The 20,524-nt window shown below is 45.4% G+C and overlaps 2 protein-coding genes across 2 annotated transcripts; one reads left to right on the forward strand and one right to left on the reverse strand.

Moving 5' to 3' along the window:
* The first annotated feature begins 5,661 nt into the window (after nucleotides 1–5,661).
* Nucleotides 5,662–9,469, forward strand: LOC136456604 (probable indole-3-acetic acid-amido synthetase GH3.2). The gene is given in 4 exon segments (XM_066456522.1): nucleotides 5,662–6,129; nucleotides 6,479–6,580; nucleotides 7,940–8,656; nucleotides 8,658–9,469. Coding segments are annotated over 4 exon segments (1,791 nt in total). The 5' UTR covers nucleotides 5,662–5,827; the 3' UTR covers nucleotides 9,328–9,469.
* Nucleotides 9,470–12,177: 2,708 nt separating this feature from the next.
* Nucleotides 12,178–19,849, reverse strand: LOC136461024 (uncharacterized). The gene is made up of 8 exons (XM_066460506.1): nucleotides 18,367–19,849; nucleotides 15,237–15,456; nucleotides 14,900–15,137; nucleotides 14,631–14,821; nucleotides 14,255–14,490; nucleotides 13,363–13,606; nucleotides 13,168–13,275; nucleotides 12,178–12,469 (listed from the first exon to the last, which is right to left on the reverse strand). The coding sequence occupies exons 1-8, from the start codon at nucleotides 19,809–19,811 to the stop codon at nucleotides 12,335–12,337; spliced, it is 2,817 nt and encodes a 938-aa protein (XP_066316603.1). The 5' UTR covers nucleotides 19,812–19,849; the 3' UTR covers nucleotides 12,178–12,334.
* Between the last annotated feature and the right edge of the window lie 675 nt (nucleotides 19,850–20,524).

A 20,524-nucleotide genomic window follows, 5' to 3' on the forward strand; every position in this document is an offset into this window, starting at 1 on the left:
TCCTGATGTAACAGCTACCAGTCATCACTATGGTAGTTTGTCATCAGACGTATGCAAACTAGTACTAGTGACTACCAACTACGCTAGGGGATCAATTAAAGCCCATGGCGTAAACTACCATCATGTATTAGCACTGGAAACTAGCCGATACTACATACTACGTACTACGGAGTACATATGAGTCAGGAGTACAAAGTGTCTAATATATTTAACCAAATATATAAGTAAAAAATATTAATGCTCAAATAAACATATTAGAAAGTATACCTCATGAAAAATCTAATAATATTTATTTGATATCATAAATATTATGTATTTTATATATAGCTAGTCAAACTTGAGATATTTTAACTTTTTATTGTGCTAAAATTGCACTCGTTTCTGGACAGGGAGAGTACTCGATAATTCTAATCTTTTCCCCAATTTTGAATTCTATTGTCCTTCATAACATTATATGAACTAATATTTTTTCGAACAATCATTATATTATAAACTATAATTATCCTTCATATATATGATTATTTATCGTGTTCCAAGAGATTAATGCATTGCATGATATGTATGTAGAATTTATAATAATTACTATAATTCTGTCTATCAAGAGATAAGGCCTCATTTTATAGTTTGGTACAAGGCTCCAATTTTCGCCGGCTCGGCCCTGGTACGTAGTAGGACTAATGGTACGCCAAGCAGACTCGATCCGCACCAGAAGCAAAAGAATGAATGTAAGATCGTCGTCGACAACCCTCCCACGAAGTCAAGCTACGTGCACGAGCGTCTCGGATAACCTAATCAATGCTAGGCATCTACACCACTAACACTAAGCACGCCGTTAAATCAACAGGTTTCCAGCTAATCGATTGGACTGACCCTTGATTTACGATAATATTTGTACCAATTTACGATAACATGAATATGTATTTATGATACTCGTGTTACTACAACTCACGGTGATATTTACCATAATGTTATAGTAAATCACTTAGTAAAGAGTTACTATAGTCTCGTAAATTAGCATAGTAACTATCGTAACTCAAAGTGACCACAGAATAAGTTATTCTATAGCCAGCTACAGAACAGTATATATATATATAGGGAGAGGCTATTCAATAGCCGGCTACAAAATAAGTTATTCTGTAGCCACCTCCATTTACTATAATTTTATATAATAATTTACCATAATGTCAATACATATTTACGATAGTTGGGTTACTATAACACATGGGGATATTTACCATAACATTATATTAAACCACTTAGTAAGGAGTTACTATAATCTCATAAATTAACATAGTAATTATCATAACTCAAAGTGGCTACAGAATAAGTTATTCTGTAGCCAGCTACAGGATAGTAGTTCTATATATATATATATATATATATATATATATATATATATATATATATATATATATATATATATATATATAGACACACACACACACACACATGCTGAGATACATAAATATGTAATCCATCTATGCTGACATGCATGGTAGAGCAGTAGAGCACAGACACATATACCCTGCCGCTAGCTGCTGCTTCTTTGGTGGATCGATCGGCGCGACATCAGCTGATTGAAAGCCAGCAGAAAGGCAGCGACGAGGAGACTAACATTCATTCATGAATCATGATCCATCCGTCCATCCATCCGTCTCGTTCCGTCCCTTTCGTTCCCGCATTTGCTCCTTGCTTGCCGACCGAGAACTCGTCCCGCAAACAAACCGCACTTATTTGACGCGCCGTTGGACTCGGCGGAACGTACTCTCCGTTTTTCTTCCGCCGCATGCGCAGTTGACACCTCGAGCGTTGGCGCCGGATCAGATCCGCAGTTGCTTTCGTGACGGGACACACGGCACCAATCAATCAGGACATAACAAAGGGTCATAAATTTTTGGTGTCACGTAAGCGTCATGCTCATGCATGATGCGTAAATAAATTAATAAACAAGCTAACTTGTGTTCGTGGATCGCGGTGCACACAGGAACGGACGGATCTCTCGGTCCATATACTGATCTGCAACTAATTAACGTATGTCCAGGTGCTGGATACTTCCGGCCGATGTAGCTAGGGACAGCAGGCGCGAGGTGCGTGTAGAATATGCTCTAGATGTTGACTCGCTCGGCATGGACGATTCAACAGACATCAGGTGCAGTGGGATTGAGAGAATTTGCGCTTGGTTCAGGTCGTAGGAGGAGGACGATATGGTCGTTGGACTTGATCATGGTGTGTATTATATTGTTGCTAAATGCTAATAAGCTAAGATAGATATCGCCGTACGTCTTTAATCTTTTCTTGGGATAAAGTGGGGGTATATACTGTATTTATCTAATCTTTTATTTATTTTGGTTATTATATATGTCCCCCTCTGCCTTAAACTTTTCTGCTGGCAGAAATTAAAATAGGCTCATCATCGTTCACCAATTAGGTATTCCGTCAGGACTCAGGAGCATGTATATGAATGATTGAATTGCTGCTTATTTTCTGCATGAACTAAATAAATAGGTCTATCCTCTACTAGACTAGTAGCTATAGCAAGCTACCAAAGATTTTCTTTTTGAATGAAAAGTATCTTTGTTGACTTGGTTCCAAATTGAAACAAGTCTGGAGAAATATAACGACATAAACAACTAGTAGCATATAGGGCCTTATCATTTCATTGACTAACTATATCATTCTGTATTGGGTATATATTATAAGGTAGGAGTAGTGTAGTGTGCTTACTCTTTTCATTCTCTTTTCTATATTACTTTCTTTCAAATGATTATATACATACGTACTCAACAGGGAGAAGAGTATAATGTCTGTTCCAGTGGCCTCTCGATCTTTTCCATTTGTTAGTGTGTGTGCATGATGTACGTGGAAGAATTTTTAAAAACAGTCAACAATTTCATTGTACATTATACGCCTCCCCTAGTCCTCCGTATACATACTTTGCTTCCTTCCTTATCAAGGGATCATAGTGCGTGTTCTATGGGCGCCTTGCACGACTACGAAGAATTTTCACTGAAGTTATACGGAGAAAACTAGCTAGGGATGCAAGTTCTAATTACTTTGGGTCATTGGATTGCCAAAACATGCTCAAATGAACTAGAAATCTTATTTCTCGTAATTTGATAATTTCGAGTCACACCAAGATGTTACAGGCTGCCTACGTACGTATACCTTCAAAAAAGAGTACGCTATCTCGGCCGCATCCATATACCCTTTGCGTTAGTTGTGTACGTAGCTGTGTTCCTTGCGAAAGCAAGTATTCATGCATCAACGGATACGCCCATGATCGGTTGGTTAGAGCATGGAAGATACCATGCGGTTTTGGGACGCTCTCGCCCTACTAGTGCTGCAGTAGTGCACGCAGCGTGTGACGTCGCCGCTGCGCCCTTGACAGCTTAGCTTGACCAGAGTGCGCCGCACGGATCCGGCCGGCATCATAAGCGCGGTCACCAGGTCACCTGGCCGGCCGGGCGCGCAAGTCAAAAGCTACCGCCGACCGATCAGCGCCGCGCGCCCGCGATTCGCGGGCGCATGAACGGCGGCTCCGGACTCCGGAGCAGCGCCGCCGCCGCTCGCGCACGGCCCGCCCGACGCCGCGCGTACGCTGCCGAGCGATGCCGCTACTACGCACGCGCCGCGCGTGTCCGCGTAGGGGTTACGCGCGCGCGGCGTATTGCAGCGCACGCGCTACGGCGGCAGCGGGCGAGAACCTGCCGGACGATTCCACTCCGCGCCGTCTGTTTTTATGCGCGGTTGCTGTTGCATTGCCGCGCCAGGGAGGTGCATGCATGGTTCCAGCTTTCCGAGCCGGGGCCCGTATACGTCTGTGTCTTGATTGCGTATATACCTAGCTATGTAACTATTTGTGGTGCACGAGTTTACGGATGGGTCGAGCTGAGTCGCCATCGATCGTCAGGTTGCTTTAGCACTCGAGCCTCTCAAAACAAATTAAATCTAACCGTTGTCTCGTGTCATCAGGCTATTTACCTTTACTTTTACATATTCTTTTGATATGCTTAGTGTCAGTGTTACCGATGAAAGGTATATGATTGATGGACTTGAATCGTCGATTATTCACCCATATAAAAACCAGACCAAGTCGTAGCCAGATTTACTATATTTTACTGCTTGGACTGGTCATTGACACGGTGAACACATGAGACCGAGGAACCACACAGTCTGGAATCTATATTCCATGAGGCACCACCAACTCAGAGATGTTAACGTGCATGCTAAACCCACAGCCCGCCGTGGAACCCAGCACCGTTCCCGTATAGGCCATGCACGCCTCCATGGGCATGGAAAACACGTTTGGCTCTTTTTCCAATCCCAAAGAGGAAGATCCAAGCTGCGTATCCAGCATTAGCACCGGTCGTCCAACAAACCACAGCTTATTCTTGTTAAGGCATGCTAATTATGCACACTTTCGAGAGGATGTTTCTAATTAATAATATTATTGTGGCGAGCTAATCAACAAAAAAAACACGTTTACATGCATCCGATCTGCCATGTGCCATCCTATGTTCCCTTGAATCCAGCGCAAGGCAAAAAAGGCACCCCTCGGTGCGGTTGGTAGGATTTAGCAAAATGCACCGATCATGTTTTAAATAGACACAGATGTTGCATGCACTAGTTCGAAAATTGTGTTCTTTGCAGCTTCAAGTAGAGTAAGCTGAATTGGAGTTGTAGCACTGTAAGGGCCGTTTGATAGGGCTTTGGATTCTTCTATAACTGTTTTGGATCTATGATTCCACCGTTTGGATGGAATAAATGTTTGAAGCTGTTTCGAGTATAAACGTTTCGTTGCTATACCATCTGGCTCTGATTCCACCGTTTGTTGTGAGAATTGGAAACGATTCAGGTTGCCAAACACACTCTTAAATGGATCCTCTTGGACAACTAGGATGTTACTTTTCAACATGTCCTCTCTCTGTAAAAAAAATATATAGGAGAGAAAAGTCTTTCGTGCGCCTCGCAAAACAAAAAAGCAGCCCGGTTAGTTTTTTTATGAGCATAGTTTCTTTTATAGGCAGAGTTAGTTGCTAGTAGTCCAGCTCTTTTGGGTTGTCACATAACCTTACATTCTAAAAAATTTCAATATTCCCCGTGGAAATTGTTGCTGAGTCGATCATCGTCAATGGTCCTCGCTCTCCATGCTGGCTCACGACACCAGAAGGGGTCCCTATCACCTCCCTCCATTTGCTTGTAGCATCCCCGATTATCTTACGCAGGTGATATCCTCTGCTGGTGGTTTCGCACAGTGGTGTGTCGACACATGCCTCCCCCGCCACCACCATTTTTCTATCCCGTGTCGGGTTACTCTCCACCAGATCGGATCGGACCGCTGCTTAGTTTAATCCAGCTAGCTAATTAACCAAACCAAGCCAAAGCATTGCAGCTAAGCTAGTGCGGCGGGCGGACGGGACAAGCACCAGCCGCGCGCGCGTCTCGTCAGCCCCGATGGCCCCTGCCGGCCGCGAGTCCCATCGCCCGTCCGACGTGGCGGACAGCGCGGGCCCACGTGCTCCCTCCCGGCTCGGGCAGTGACGCCCGCGTGGGCCACGCGCTGCCGGGCCGGGTAGCCCCTCGACGTGTGCTGTGTGCATGCATGACGCCAAGACCCCGAGCGCTATATATACCCCGCCCTGCGACGGCAACGGCATCCGCATCCTTCCCTCACAACTTGTGCAAGCGAGACAGAGAGAATTGCAAGCAAGCCGGCAAGGAACGGCAACAACAACAATAAGAGCTAGCCCCCCTACCGAGGTAGCCAGCCAAAGAGATCGACCCCGGCCTCGTTCAGTTTCAGTTTTTCCTTCGATCGATCCGATCCATGGCTCCGACGGCCACGGCGGCGGCGTGCGAGCGCGACCTGGAGAAGCTGGAGTTCATCGAGGAGATGACCAAGAACTTCGACGCCGAGCAGGTGCGCGTGCTCGCGGAGATCCTGGCCCGGAACAACGGCGCCGAGTACCTCCGCCGGCACGGCATGGAGGGGCGCACGGACCGCCCGTCGTTCAAGGCGCGCGTGCCCGTGGTCACGTACGAGGACCTCCACCCGGAGATCGACCGCATCGCCAAGGGCGACCGCTCCAACATCATCTCCTCCCACCCCATCACCGAGTTCCTCACTAGGTATGTAATCGGCCGGTTGTTTAATTTTAATCGCTTTCATTCGGTCAATGGTGCATGCAACTAACGACGACTGCAACCGTGCGAGGATTAACGGTTGATTAATCCTCTTTAATGTAATATCGAATCTAGAGGTCTTTTGCTAGGATGGTTCAGCTGCGGCTTTGTTAGGTTGACCTCCTTCGACGCTCGATATAAGCGCGTTGTATATTTGTCTAAACTCTTCTACTTAATACAATGATATGCAAAGCTTTTGCATATTCAAGAAAAAAAAACGGTTGATTAATCCATAGACGTCTGCTAGCTGATGGTGGTGAATTGACATTTGGCTTATTCAAATGTGCGCGTGCAGCTCGGGGACGTCGGCGGGGGAGAGGAAGCTAATGCCGACGATCGAGGACGAGCTCAACAGGCGGCAGATGCTCTACAGCCTTCTCATGCCCGTCATGAACCTGTGGGTGAACGACAAATCTCTTCTCCTCTCTACGCCTTAATCAACCTTTTTGTTTTCGTTGTCCGGCGTCATGGATATATATGCTTTCGATTTAATTTGCCTGTTTTGACCCGGCCAAGGCGGTAGCGGTCGAGCGATCAAGCTAACCGTTTTCGGCTGCAATCGGCCAAGTTGATGAGCTGGTGCACTACATATATATTTTAGGGCTTACTAATAATCTCTGAGTTTACTAAATTGACCTAACTGAAAATGGTGTTCCGTTATACATATCTTTCTATAGGTCTCACAGTCCATTAATTAACGTAACCTTTTCTTTTCAAAGATGAACGGTTCATGCCATTTATAAAGAAAGGTAGTTAATATATATATGGTTCATGCCGTTTCAGAAAAAAGAAAGAAGTAATGGTTCATTATGATCGTAGAGTGGTAGTTAAGCAAAAACTGCAAAAATTAATGGTGGTACAAATGCTGGAAACGAATTGAAGTGATGGGCGAGTCATGCGTTCGTAGCCTTCGTCCTGCCGGGCCTGGCCGGGGGTTAGGCTAAGCGACCCGGCAACTTGGTGGAGGCGTGGCTAATCATTTTAGACCGAGCCTAAAATAATGCGAGTTTGTGTCTTAGACGCCAGAGATGCCTTGGGCATTTCTCTACTTTTTAGGCGCCAAGATTCCTTTTCTTATTTGTGGCATCGTCCAACCTTCCTAAAATAAACTCGTGGCAGCTCAAAGTCCATTGCATACGTAACCGGGAAGTTGGAGTGTGTTAATTCTTGGAAACAACGCGACAAATGCAGTGCCTTCCCACGCTGAAATATGCTCATCAGTGGAAGATTTGGAGCCAATCAAGTTGCACTAGCACACGTATGTAGGTACACACAATGGATAAACATCATGTTCGCTTGGCTTATAAGCCGTACTTTTTCAACCAACGAATAATATTTTTCTCTCATAACAAATCAGTCAACAGTACTTTCAGCCATGGCTTATCAGCCAAACGAAAGGGGCAAAAATTTGATAACTGTACTTGCCACATATACAACATGGCCTGGACGAAAAGAGTGACGTGACTATATCAGTTAATTCACACTACCTAGCTAGCTCTACTAGGTTAGTTATTATCACTTCCACATATACCATAAAGAATTTATATTAAAAAATATCTCATGTAGATTATATATATCTACCACCAAATATCTGTCTGAATTCCGGTCACCAACCACGCCAACAATTGTTGATGCATAAAAGAATGAAATCAAGTACTAATAACAAGTATCTATTGTGAATAAAAAAAACAATTGTTGATTGCACAGTAGCATTGTTCTGATCATGGAACGCAAATGGATCATGTTCATCAATCAGGTACGTGCCTGGGCTGGACAAGGGGAAGGGCCTCTACTTCCTGTTCATCAAGTCGGAGACGAAGACGCCCGGCGGGCTCCCGGCGCGCCCCGTGCTGACCAGCTACTACAAGAGCGACCACTTCAAGCACCGCCCGTACGACCCCTACAACGTGTACACCAGCCCCACCGCCGCCATCCTCTGCACCGACTCCTTCCAGTCCATGTACTCGCAGATGCTGTGCGGCCTGGTGGCGCGCACCGAGGTGCTCCGCGTCGGCGCCGTCTTCGCGTCCGGCCTGCTCCGCGCCATCCGCTTCCTGCAGCTCCACTGGAAGGAGCTGGCGCACGACATCCGCACGGGCACCCTGAGCGCCAGGGTCGTGGAGCCGTCCATCCGGGAGGCCGTGGGCGAGGTGCTGACGAAGCCGGACGCCGAGCTGGCGGACTTCGTGGAGGCCGAGTGCGGCAAGGACAACTGGGAGGGCATCATCACCCGGGTGTGGCCCAACACCAAGTACCTGGACGTGATCGTGACGGGCGCCATGGCGCAGTACATCCCGACGCTCAAGTACTACAGCGGCGGCCTGCCCATGGCGTGCACCATGTACGCGTCGTCCGAGTGCTACTTCGGCCTGAACCTCCGCCCCATGTGCGACCCGTCGGAGGTGTCCTACACCATCATGCCCAACATGGGCTACTTCGAGCTGCTGCCACACGACCCGGCGGACGCGAAGCGCGAAGCCGGTGTCGGCCAGGGACGACCCGCCGCCGCGGCTGGTGGACCTGGCGGACGCCGAGGTGGGCAAGGAGTACGAGCTGGTGATCACCACCTACGCAGGGCTCTGCCGCTACCGCGTCGGCGACATCCTGCACGTGACGGGCTTCCACAACGCGGCGCCGCAGTTCCGGTTCGTGCGCCGCAAGAACGTGCTCCTCAGCATCGACTCCGACAAGACGGACGAGGCGGAGCTGCAGGCGGCCGTGGAGCGCGCGTCGCGGCTGCTGGCGCCCTACGACGCGGGCATCGTGGAGTACACATCCCAGGCGGACGCCACCACCATCCCGGGCCACTACGTGGTGTACTGGGAGCTGATGGTGCGGGAGGGCGGGGCGTCGCCAGAGCCGGCCGTCTTCGAGCGCTGCTGCCTGGAGATGGAGGAGGCGCTGAACGCGGTGTACAGGCAGGGCCGGAACGGGGACGCCATCGGCCCGCTGGAGATCCGGGTGGTGCGCGGCGGCACGTTCGAGGAGGTGATGGACTACGCCATCTCGCGCGGCGCGTCCATCAACCAGTACAAGGCGCCGAGGTGCGTGTCGTTCGGGCCCATCATCGAGCTGCTCAACTCCAGGGTGGTGTCCAAGCACTTCAGCCCGGCGTGCCCCACGTACAGCCCGCACAAGAAGTGATCCACAGGCCGGAGGAGCCTGGGGTTGGATTCGGTCCGGTGGATCGGATCCCCCACGTCTCACGTACGGCCCAGACTGAGCTACTTCTTACAGTGCGCGTCTTTCGGTTCCTCTCGTGTACAAGGCAGAGGAGTGAATTATTAGTCACCAGTACGTCGTCACGAGTCCTACCAACTTTGCTCCTGCCAGCTGCTGTCTGGCTCTGTGGTAACTCCACTGCTAGTATCGTAGTTACATACTTGTGCGTGATGTCATTTCTTGAGTGGAAATGACGAGTGTTTGTACTTGTAAGACGGTATCACGGTAACGTCATTCTTGGCCCAATATCATAACTGGCCTTCTCGATACCTGCTATGGTTGCATGTCTGTATGTTTTATGCTTTTATTACAGGAGCGAACGACGCTGCTAGGGTTGACAGTTTGACACCATTCTGACATAGTGCGCCGACGAAAAAGGTGTGTTGTGTTGAAACTTGAAAGCATGTTTTGTAAATTGGGTTACAAGCTATAGCTAAAACAATTCTTTCTCACTGGAGTCACCAAAAACTCCATTGATCATACAAATTTCGGTCAAGCACCAAAACACTAGACCGTGTGCGAATCTTGTTGGATTAATTAGGCTACCCATCTCTAATCTAGCAATTAATCAAAAAAATCTAAAGGCTCACAATTAGTGCCTGGATCGCTCATGCTTTGTGCATGTGTTATTTTTGGATTAAAATATACCAAAAATGACTAAATTTTCAACAAAAATCTATATATAGAAGGGTAATGCTTTCAATGAGACGTCCAGCGCTCCACTCACTGCCCCATGCGTCACTCACGTAAAAAAAAAATCAATTCCCGCACGCGGCGCTCGACTGCTAGCCGCCCAGCCCTACCACATGCAGCGCGCGGCTGCCATCTCCTGGTTTGAGTCGCGGCGGCGCGGCTGCCGGCCTTGCTAGGCACGCAGCCGCCTACGAGTCGCGGCGCTCGGCTACCGCCTCTGGTAGGCGCCGAGCGAGGCCGCTGCCTCCCTCCGTTGCCTCCCTGCCCTGTCGCGAAGCCACCGCCGAGCCGCTGCCTCCGACGAACTCCATAAGCCTATGAGCCTCCATTCTCCCAAGCAGCAAAGAGATGTTTGCGCTGAAACTATATGTTGCAAACGTCTGTTTCAAGTGTTTCAGAGGTAGGTTGCAAGTGTTTCATACGAATGTTGCAAAAGTAGATCGGGAAGTTGCACATGTTGCAATGGTTGTACATGTATATTGCAGGCTCATGTTCTCAATGTTTCATCTGTTTTTTCGACGTATGTTGCAAGTGTGTTTATCTGGATGTTGGATATGTTTTAACATATATGGTGCAGTGTTTTATCTTGATATTGCGTATGTTTATAATGGTTTCAAGTATTTTTCAGGTGTTTTTGCAAGTGTTTTAGATGCATATTTTAAATGTTTCATTTGTTTTCAGACGTATGTTGCATTTGTTGCATTGGATGTTTCAAACTAGATCGAGCGTTGCATCTCCCTCCTCGCCTTTCTGTTGTCTCGCCTCGATGCTAGGCATGGGAAGGCGGAGGCGGTCCCCACTGGTGCGGGCGGGCCCCACGTGCTTGCGGGCGGGCGGATGTGGGCAGGCGCAGGATGGGGGCAGCGGCGCGGGCGTTTGGATGGGGGGCTAGCGTTCGGACGTCCGGGTGCTAGCCCACGCCCTATATAGAAACTGACCTAGTCAGTTTATAAGAACATGTTTATCTGATTTCTGTTGGTAGCTCCTGGAAAACAGTAACTATATCACACTTATGTGGCAAAAAACGGCTAGGTTTATGAGCAGGCCAACAAAAGGTACCTATCGCACTTGCAAGATGACGAGCAGCTAATTTCTAAGCAAATTAGCAAAGAACCATCAATAATCCCGACAATAACAGCACGCGCACCTTAACATGCAATAATCTGGGCAATGAACAATAGTTACAATCAACCCTTTTGGCCTAATTCGATGATGACGGCGCAAACAAGAAGATAGATCAAGTAAGTAATTAACGGGCTAGGACAGAAATATTTAACTACAAGCCTGCAAGCTATAGCTATAACAATCATTTCCATTGAAGTCACCAAAAAGTGTGTTGTCATAAAATTCAGTCAAACATCAAAGCACAAGAACATGTGGATCGCAATTGAATCAACTCAATGAAAATATGTAGAAACTAGCCTAACCTACTTGATGATGAGCGACAAGTTTCCATACAAACTAGCCAAGAACCATCAAAACTAGGGCATCATCTATAGTCATATCAGTAGATGAACAACATGTGGTTAGAACTTGGAAGAGAGTTTAGGGTTAAACAAGATAAAAAGTAAAAGTGGATTGATTTTGTGTATTCTCAATCAGTCGTGTGTCTTCACATTTACTAGCTAGGTGGAGAGGTTTTGACCCAACAGAAATTAAAACTTATATGAATCCCAATCTAGCTTCTAAGTTCTCACTAAATCGACCATGTCGAATTCCAAAACTAGCTAAGCTTGTTTCTACGGACATGGATTTTTCCAATGGTCATAATTCATCCGAAACTCTTAATTAGACATTCCATAAATACATTTTTATCATCAATGAGAGTATGTAACGGTGAAGAGTATTTTATGATTTGATATACTCTCTTTAAACTAGCCTGGCTGGTTTTAAGAAACCCATTAAGCCGTTTTCCCAAACTGTAGGGCACGTGCGAATTTTGATCGCGAACACCACAGTTCACATAACAACAGCACAAAAACGACCATCATCAGCACATAACAGTTACAACGAGAAGGGCATGACTCGAACTACAAAAGCAAAAAAGCTCACTCTCATACATGATGATAACCTGATGAATCGAGGATCTGCATTCTTTATTATTTTTTCGAAAGTACAGTAAAAACATTGCTGTAATTTTTATTAGACGGAGAAAATAAAAAGACAAATGCATTCTTGATAATTGTTTACATGCACAATTGTATGTCGGTTGATACTGCATCTGTTTCTTCATATACTAGGGCGCACTTGTACCACTTTTGTCTTGGGTGGCAGGTAGGGGTCCATCGTTTGAGCAGCTTAGAAGATCTGGAAGTCTTTTCAATTGTGGTCCTCCGAGTGGTCTCCCGTTCATGCGTTTTGGCTTTATATTCTACATTGGAAATTGAAATGTTATGCACTTCAATTTGCCCAAGGCCCAAAAATAAGCAGGTAAAGGTCAATATATTTTTAATCTCGAAGTAAGCAATTTCAACCTATAGCCCTGTACTGAAAATAATATGTTTCTTCTCCCCTGGTTATTGTGACTTCTTCATGAAAACTTTTGGAACAAATATTTAGAGCTTACAAGTTGTTCTTACATTTTGCCTAACAGTAACTGTCAGCGGAAAAGTGTATTCTACAATATTTTGAATCTCTTTTATTGACCGGATCATGAGAAATAGTTAGGTCATGCATGCCACTGACCAAATGAACCAGGCTTACTCCTTTCAATAAAATGGAGAGGGTAAATCTAGTCTTGTTGAACCCTGAACCTTGCCCCACCTGGTGTTAATCAGCATCAATATTGTGTGGTTTGTTTGTACAGCCTACTCATGAACTCACAACACAGGCAGTAACTTTTGTTTCTTCAGATATAACACGTAAAGTACCAGCAGCATATATCAGACACTTGGATCAAACATCAGAGTATCAGACTCAAGGAATCAGTCACAATCTATATCAAAATTGTTTAACTAATCTATTGATGAACACTTTACACTTAAAAGGAGCAACAACAAATACAGTGCATATAACAGTAACAACAAAGACCAAAGAAAATTGCGTTGGGCGGGACTCTTCGCAGCATACCTGGTCAAATATCGCCGTAGGAATGGCAAGAGTTGTTACTGCATTAGGAGAGTCTACTATTCCAGATATCCTACCCTCGCATGGGCAGCATGATAGTAAAAGATATACCTGTATAAAATCCCCAATCCCCGATGTTAAGATACTACTCAGCATGCATGATACTTCAAGATAATAGTTAGTTACCCTGTTTCCTACCTGCTCCTTAGAGTACCCAAATTTGGAAAGGTACTCAATGGCATTCAGAACTGCACGTTTGTAGGCAACAGATGCATCAAGAAAATGCTGCTTCCCAGACTCATCTACACTGATGCCCTCAAACACTAACCACTCTGAGAAACGTGGCTCGACAGGACCTATCTCAAAGATAGGGCTCACATGAAGTGGTGTTGGACCAACTGGAGTTAAGTATTCCTTCATCCCACCTCTTATGATCTCACACCTATACAGGGTGCAATGAATTTTTAGAAGCAGGCAACGAAAAGTGTATTTTACATAGGCAGATGTTATTTATCCTATTGCACATTCACAAGAACCAGCATATTGATACGTGCTGGGTGTGTGGTTCAGAAATAATTGGTTCCGACCGGAAACAAATGGATTGAGTTTTTAGAATACCAGGGATGAACCCCTGCCCACTGCAAATGGAGTGAGTTTGATCCCAGCAAACAATGCACTGTACCATAATATATTAACTATATATCACTAAGGCATGCATAACTTCTTATGATGATAGGATTGAAACATCAATTAAAGCAATTCCATGAAACACAATATGCTAAAATCTGACAATAGACCTTTCTAATCCTATGAGTTCACTTATTCATATTGTAGATGTGCTATCTGAGAAGTCCTATACAAGAAGCACTAAAGATGGCTAGTGCTAGTATTTACTGAACTAGTATCTTTATAGAAGTATGACGGAATCTTAATATTAAGTTTCCTAACACTGGTGGATCCAATCTTGATGCAATTAGCTGTTTTGGTCCATCCTTAAAGGTCTGCTAGATGAATGTGAGATGTAAGACACATCCATAAAACATTGTAGATCATGTAGTACTGAAGTGTAAGTAAGAACAAAATTTATTACTTGAGCTCAAGGAATCCACTCATTTCAATTGCTCCACACAACGAAATTTCGCCGTCCCCCTGGGAGAAGTGCATATCACCAGTGCTAAGGTTTGCTCCTTCAACAAATACTGGTAGATAAACTTTGGAGCCTCTGCTTAGATTCTTTATGTCACAATTCCCGCCATTTTCCCTTCCAGCAATAGTTCTGGCTGCTTCATTTGCAATTTTGTGCCATTCAGCAGTCCCTTCTTGGACCTGCATCGCATTGTATTCATTACAACCATGGCACTGCAGCCACACACTTTAGATCTGCTAGCTTAATATCTGCATACAAAGCCTTTTACTTGTGCTCTAGGAATTGTAAAAAGATTAAAGTGAAAAACAAATGATCATGCCTTCCCAAGTAAGCAATTGTCAGGGGTAGGTAAAGGAACAAGGGGCCTCTGGTGTAGAACTTCACACAGTTTAATAGTCTCTGGGCTTGTCTCAGACAATCTTTTTTCTCTTTCATTCCATATATTAAGAAGCTCAACTGATGGTGCAGTTCCCACTACACCAGGATGAGTTATTCCTGGAAAACGAACACCTGGTATATGCCAAAATCGAATTATTGAAGGATTCAAATCTTGAAAGCTTCATTCACAGCAACAAGAAAAAACTATACCTGGTATCTGAGGGGAGTATGTGTAAATTCCTTCGAAATACCAAATGGCTTTTCTTGCGTGTGGGAAGTGGTCAGTTAAGAATCCACCTCCATTCTCCCTTTCAAGTATTGCAGTATAACCCCACTCATCGCCAGGAAGTGGGCCAAGGTTGCAGATCTCTACCTCAAGAAGATCACCTGGTGAAGCTGGAACCCCTTCAGAATCAACTATTCTTAGAGGCCCACTAAGATAATGAGCCTGTGGAATATCTGTAGTCAGGTTGGCTCACAATGGAAGCACTGGAACAAAGGGAAAATTAAATGACATCTCCAGCAGAAGAAGAAAATGTAAACTTACAATTGTGAAATCCATGAATTTCAGATCATCTGCAGAGTTATCATCCCTAACCCGCCCTCCACTCCAATCGACCATCTCAACACGGAACAATTCCCCTTCAGTTACATCAGCAACAGGAGGGATATCCGGATGCCAGCGGTTGTGGAGAGGGACCTTTTGCTCCCATGGCTGCTTCTTCACATCTATGGGCACTACCAGTCTAGGAGTCAGAGGAGCCATGTTTCATTACAGTATCTCCTCGAGAGCTTCTTCCCTTTGGAAGCTTTGTGCACCTTTATAGTGGTAGGCTGTACATGGTGTTCAGTCATGCTAAGAGATAAAACTAGAAGCGAAAGGAATTCCAGGGAAAACATGATTAAAAACATGGGGTCCCTAAAAACATTCGTCCGCTTAATGGTGGATCTGGTTACTAAACGCAAGTTTTCTTTGCAAAGAAATATTCCAAAAAAATAGGCACAATTTCACCTAGTGATAATATCATATGTTTGGATTTGCTTTCGATAACCAAGTCACCATCAGGTAAGTTTCTTGCTGGGCCCGCACATCTCTATAGACCACTGAAACTGAAATCTAAGAGGGTGAGATATTTTCTTGTTCCACAGCAATACCAACCAACTTAGCTTGTCCCATTCGTTTGTGTTTACACAGGCCATGACATGCAGGACTTGTGCCACTGATGCATAAAGTTAGTTTTTTAGGCAATACTCCAACATAATATGCATGAACATCCCCATAACACTAACCACTTGCATCGGGCATCAGTGTCAACAACTGAAGTTTGCATTCATTCTAAATTGGATATAAGACCATAGTAGGGATAATTTAATGATGTTTGTGTTTACAAAAAATCCGCAACTTGCTTAGCAGGTACCTAGAAATATCATTCGAAGAAGCAGAATTCAGAAATAATAATGAAAGCAAGTAAACTTTTCCCATTTAAGAGTAATGAACTGTAGGGCCGTGGGTCCACCAACAGTGTTCTCCAACACAGTAGAGTACCCCCTGTTCCGTCTCATCTCCCCGTTCTGTTGTTTCTGCTGCATTTTTGTCCCCATTCCATTTCCAATCCATGTGGCTGCATCACAGGCTGTGTGTACGTCTACCTTGATTCTTGCACAAGTTTTTTAATGGTGAGAGCGTCAGAAACTTAGTTTGGAGCCCCAGAACTACTCCCTCCGTCCCTAAATGTTAGTCGCTACGATTTACGTGTCGATAACTTTGACTCGATTTATAAAAAATACGTGCAACATTTCTATCTCCAAATAAATTTATTAAAAAACTAGATTCAAATATCTATCCAATGATACTAATTATGTATCATAAATATTAATATTTTTTAATATATATTTAGTCAAAGTTATTTCTCGGGAAACGAAAACGACAGACATTTAGTGACGGAGGGAGTAGCATGCATGGCGCAGGAATTTTTCCTTTTTTTATACCGGTGAGTGAAAAGGTGACTAGTTGCCCCAGTAGTAGCTAGATAAAGATAAAAATAGTACCTCAACTTCTTGACTTGTTGCGAACAAGTGACTGGTCACTCTTGTAGTTACTGTTCCCATAGTCGGAGCAGACTCGTGATCTTCTGCCGCTCTCTCTCAGCTCAGCATTAACGCGAGATCTGGATCTGATAGGGACGCTAAGATGAGAGAGATGAGCTAGCGGCAGATCCAGATCACGAGTCCACTCTGACGATCCAAACAGTAACTACATGAGTGAGCTGTCACTTGTCGCATTGTAATAATCGCAACAAGTCAAGAAGTTTAGGTACTATTGTTATCTGGGTAATACTGGAGGTCTGGAGTACTGGTGGGAACTAATCACCTTTTCAGACTCTCATCAGTATAAAAAAAGGAAACTCGTGTGCCATGCGCTAGGTCTGGGGCTCCTAAACAGCTTTCTGATGCTCTCACCAGTAAAAAACTTCTGCAAGAATCAAGATAGATGTACTAGGTCACAGCCTTTGATGCAGCCACATGGAATGGAAATGGAACGGAGACAAAAATGCAGCAGAAACCACGGAACAGGGGGCATAGGCCTTGGGGCCACCTACAGTAGAGCATCAGTCGGTAGCATTTATAATTAGTTAATTGTCATTTGAATTATTGGGTTTTTAGCAGGTTGTTAGAGATAAGATGAAGTTGTTGGGCTTAGATATTTGGTTGTTAGACTGTTTTGTTAGGATCATAGGTTAGGAGTGTACATCATTTATATGCACCCTGTTCGTTTGGGCTTGTTTGGTTTATAAGCCGTACTTTTTCAGCCAACAAACAATATTTTTCTCTCACACCAAATCAGCCAACAGTACTTTCATCCATGGCTTATCAGCCAAACAAGCCAAACGAACAGGGCGATGATCACACAAAGAACCCTAAAAAGCAGTAAGAGCCTGCAGAGGTAGGGTGGCTAGCCGGTTCTTTGTTCTACCCATCTATCCTGGTCCATCTATATCATGAACTGTAAAACCTTCCTGTTACTCTGTTAGTGTTATAGGATAGAATTGTTGTGGCAGACCCAACAGTGGGAATACAAACTTTTGCCAGGGTGTAAAAAATACGTAACAGAATATTATTAGTCCAAAACTACAAATTCCTATCTGCATATTGCTGATAAAACTTGGAGATAATGAAAAAAATGCATAAATGAGAGTTAAAGACTAATCTATTCCCCCAAAAATTGTCAATATTTAAATGAGAAGACTTAATCACTTAATTATGTTTGCTATCACTGAAGCTGATTCACCTTACTAACCTTTTACATGTCAAAAGGCTTGTGTTTCTAGCTTCCAAACATTTCTGAAGTAGCTGCCTAGAGTGACAAGAAGGGTGTGCTTCTACATGGACAGATTGAATGAGTCACAACCTCCATCTACTATCCATGACTTGTATGCTTCCCTGATCAGTGACCTGTCCTTTAACATCCTAAGGCCCAGCCTACATCCTTTGTCAAACCCTCTTCTCTTCAGCCACTACATGACCTCAGTCTCCAAAGGTCACTGCAGTAGTTCAGGCAGCGTCCATCTATAAATTTGGTTTTCAAGGCAGCATTAGTGATCTAGTTCGGAGTGAAAGGAAGGCATACTTAACTACCTGATACAGTACAGGTTAATTGATCATCCAATGTTCCTCACAGAGCACATTCCATCAAATTTTCATCACTTATATATTTGCTTAACCTGTCCTCTAACCTAAGGCTCCAGCCAGCATTCTTTGCCAATCCTTTTTCTTTCATCCCCTTCAAGACCTCCTCAGCCTCCAGCCACCTCCCTGTCTCAGCATACAAGTTTGCAAGCGTCACATAATGTGATGCGTTTTTAGGCTCTAACTCCACCAGACGCATTGTCACATACTCACTCAAGTCTGTATAACCACGGGCCTTGCAACCTTGCAATAGCAGGCCCCAGATGACAGCATTTGGCTGTGATGGCATTGCCTCAACAACCCTAAAAGCATCATCCAGGTGTCCAGAGCGACTAAGAAGATCAATCATGCATCCAAAGTGCTTGATCCCAGGTTGAAACCCATACTCGCCTTGAACAATCAAGTAAAATATTTTCCTCCCAATATCAACTAATCCAGCATGTGTGCATGCATAAAGAACACAAATTAGTGTGACAGCATCTGGGCAAACACCATCAGCCTTCATCCTGTAGAACCAACGCAGAGCCATTTCTCCATCCTGCTCCAAAGCAAACGCTCCAATGATAGAGTTCCAAGTACAAACATTCCTCTCAGTCATTTCAGAGAATACACGGACTCCTTCCACAACATGTCCACACTTCCCATACATGTCAACAAGCGCAGTGCCTAACACGACATCCAGTTCCCATCCCTGCTTCTGAACGTACTGATGGATCCAGATGCCAGTGTCCACAGCACCATGTGCTGCACAAGCACCAAGTGCAGAAACCATGGTGACGCGGTTGGGAGCAACAGACGCAGCAAACATCCGCCGGAAGGTGTTCAGAGCATGGAAACTGCGGCCGCGGTTCCTGTACGCGGTGATCATCGTTGTCCACGCGACGACGTCCGGGCGTGGCATTTCATCAAACAACTGCCCAGCGTGCCCCAGGTCCGGATCACAGGCCGCGTAGCTAGCAAGGAGGGCGTTGCGGACGTGGAGGTCGCGCGCGAAGCCGGACTTGACCACCTGGGAGTGCACGACGCTGAGTTCGCAGAGAGAGGAGAGCGAGGTGAGCATCAACGGGAAGGTGTAGCGGTTGGGGCGGACGCCGAGGCCGAGGAAGTGGCGGAAGAGCGGGAGCGGTGAGCAGGCGGGGGCTGTGGGGAGGGAGCGGAGGAGGGAGTTGAAGACGAAGACGTGGGGCCGCGGGAGGGAGGCGAAGAGAACGAGCGCGGGGTCGAGGCTACGGAGGCGGCCGCAGGCGAGGAAGAAAGCGGAGACGACGGAGGTGGAGCGGAGGAGCGCGGGGTCACGGAGGATGTGGACGCGGAGGGGCGCCAGGGCCGCGGCGGAGGTGCAGGTGTTGATCGCGTGCAGCGCGCGCGTGACGGCGGGTGGAGGCGGCGCAGTGGACGGGCGGAGCCGCGGCGGGAGGCCAGCAGGGTCGCCCATCGCGCGGTATGCTCTGCTGCGATTGTGCGAGACGTTTGCCTAGCTTTCGCCCCCCGCTTGGCGTCTGAAGTCCGAACCACAAAGCACAAAGCTTGTTTTGAACAAAAACTGTGACGACGCGTTGGTTTTTGTTGGTAATAAGGCAAGTTCTCATAGGAGTGTCACGAAGTTTCAGTGGATATTGAAAAGGATGACGTCTCATTGAAATAGGAATTGGGTATATAATATAATATAGTGATAAAAAGACAGTCGGGGAGTTTCATGACGTGAAATGAGTCGGCATCGTTTTCCAAAAAAATATAAAGCCATTCCATTTCATGTCATCCGATCCTATGCGACCAATTGCGGCTATCACACTCCTTCGTCTACAATGTTTATTTGCCTTTGTGAAATTTTAAATATAAAAGATTTTTTTGCGACGTATTTTTAAATATAAAAGATGGCCATAAACCATGTTTATTTGTCAATGTGGTCATGTTAAGTCGTATTGATTTTTTTAGATTCATAGTTCTACAATGTATTTAGATATAATGTACATCTAAATGTAATAATAAAAGCTATGTATCAGAAAAAACCAAAATGGCTTGTATAACTCAAAAAGCTTCTTGTGAATCAGAATGATAGTAAATGAAAACCGCCGCTAGAAGACATATAGAGATAAACATAGGTAGCTCCTTCGTTCAGCAGACAAGAACTGGTGGCGGTGACTGCAG

This window comes from Miscanthus floridulus, chromosome 6 (assembly GCF_019320115.1).
Source record: "Miscanthus floridulus cultivar M001 chromosome 6, ASM1932011v1, whole genome shotgun sequence".
NCBI lineage: Eukaryota > Viridiplantae > Streptophyta > Magnoliopsida > Poales > Poaceae > Miscanthus > Miscanthus floridulus.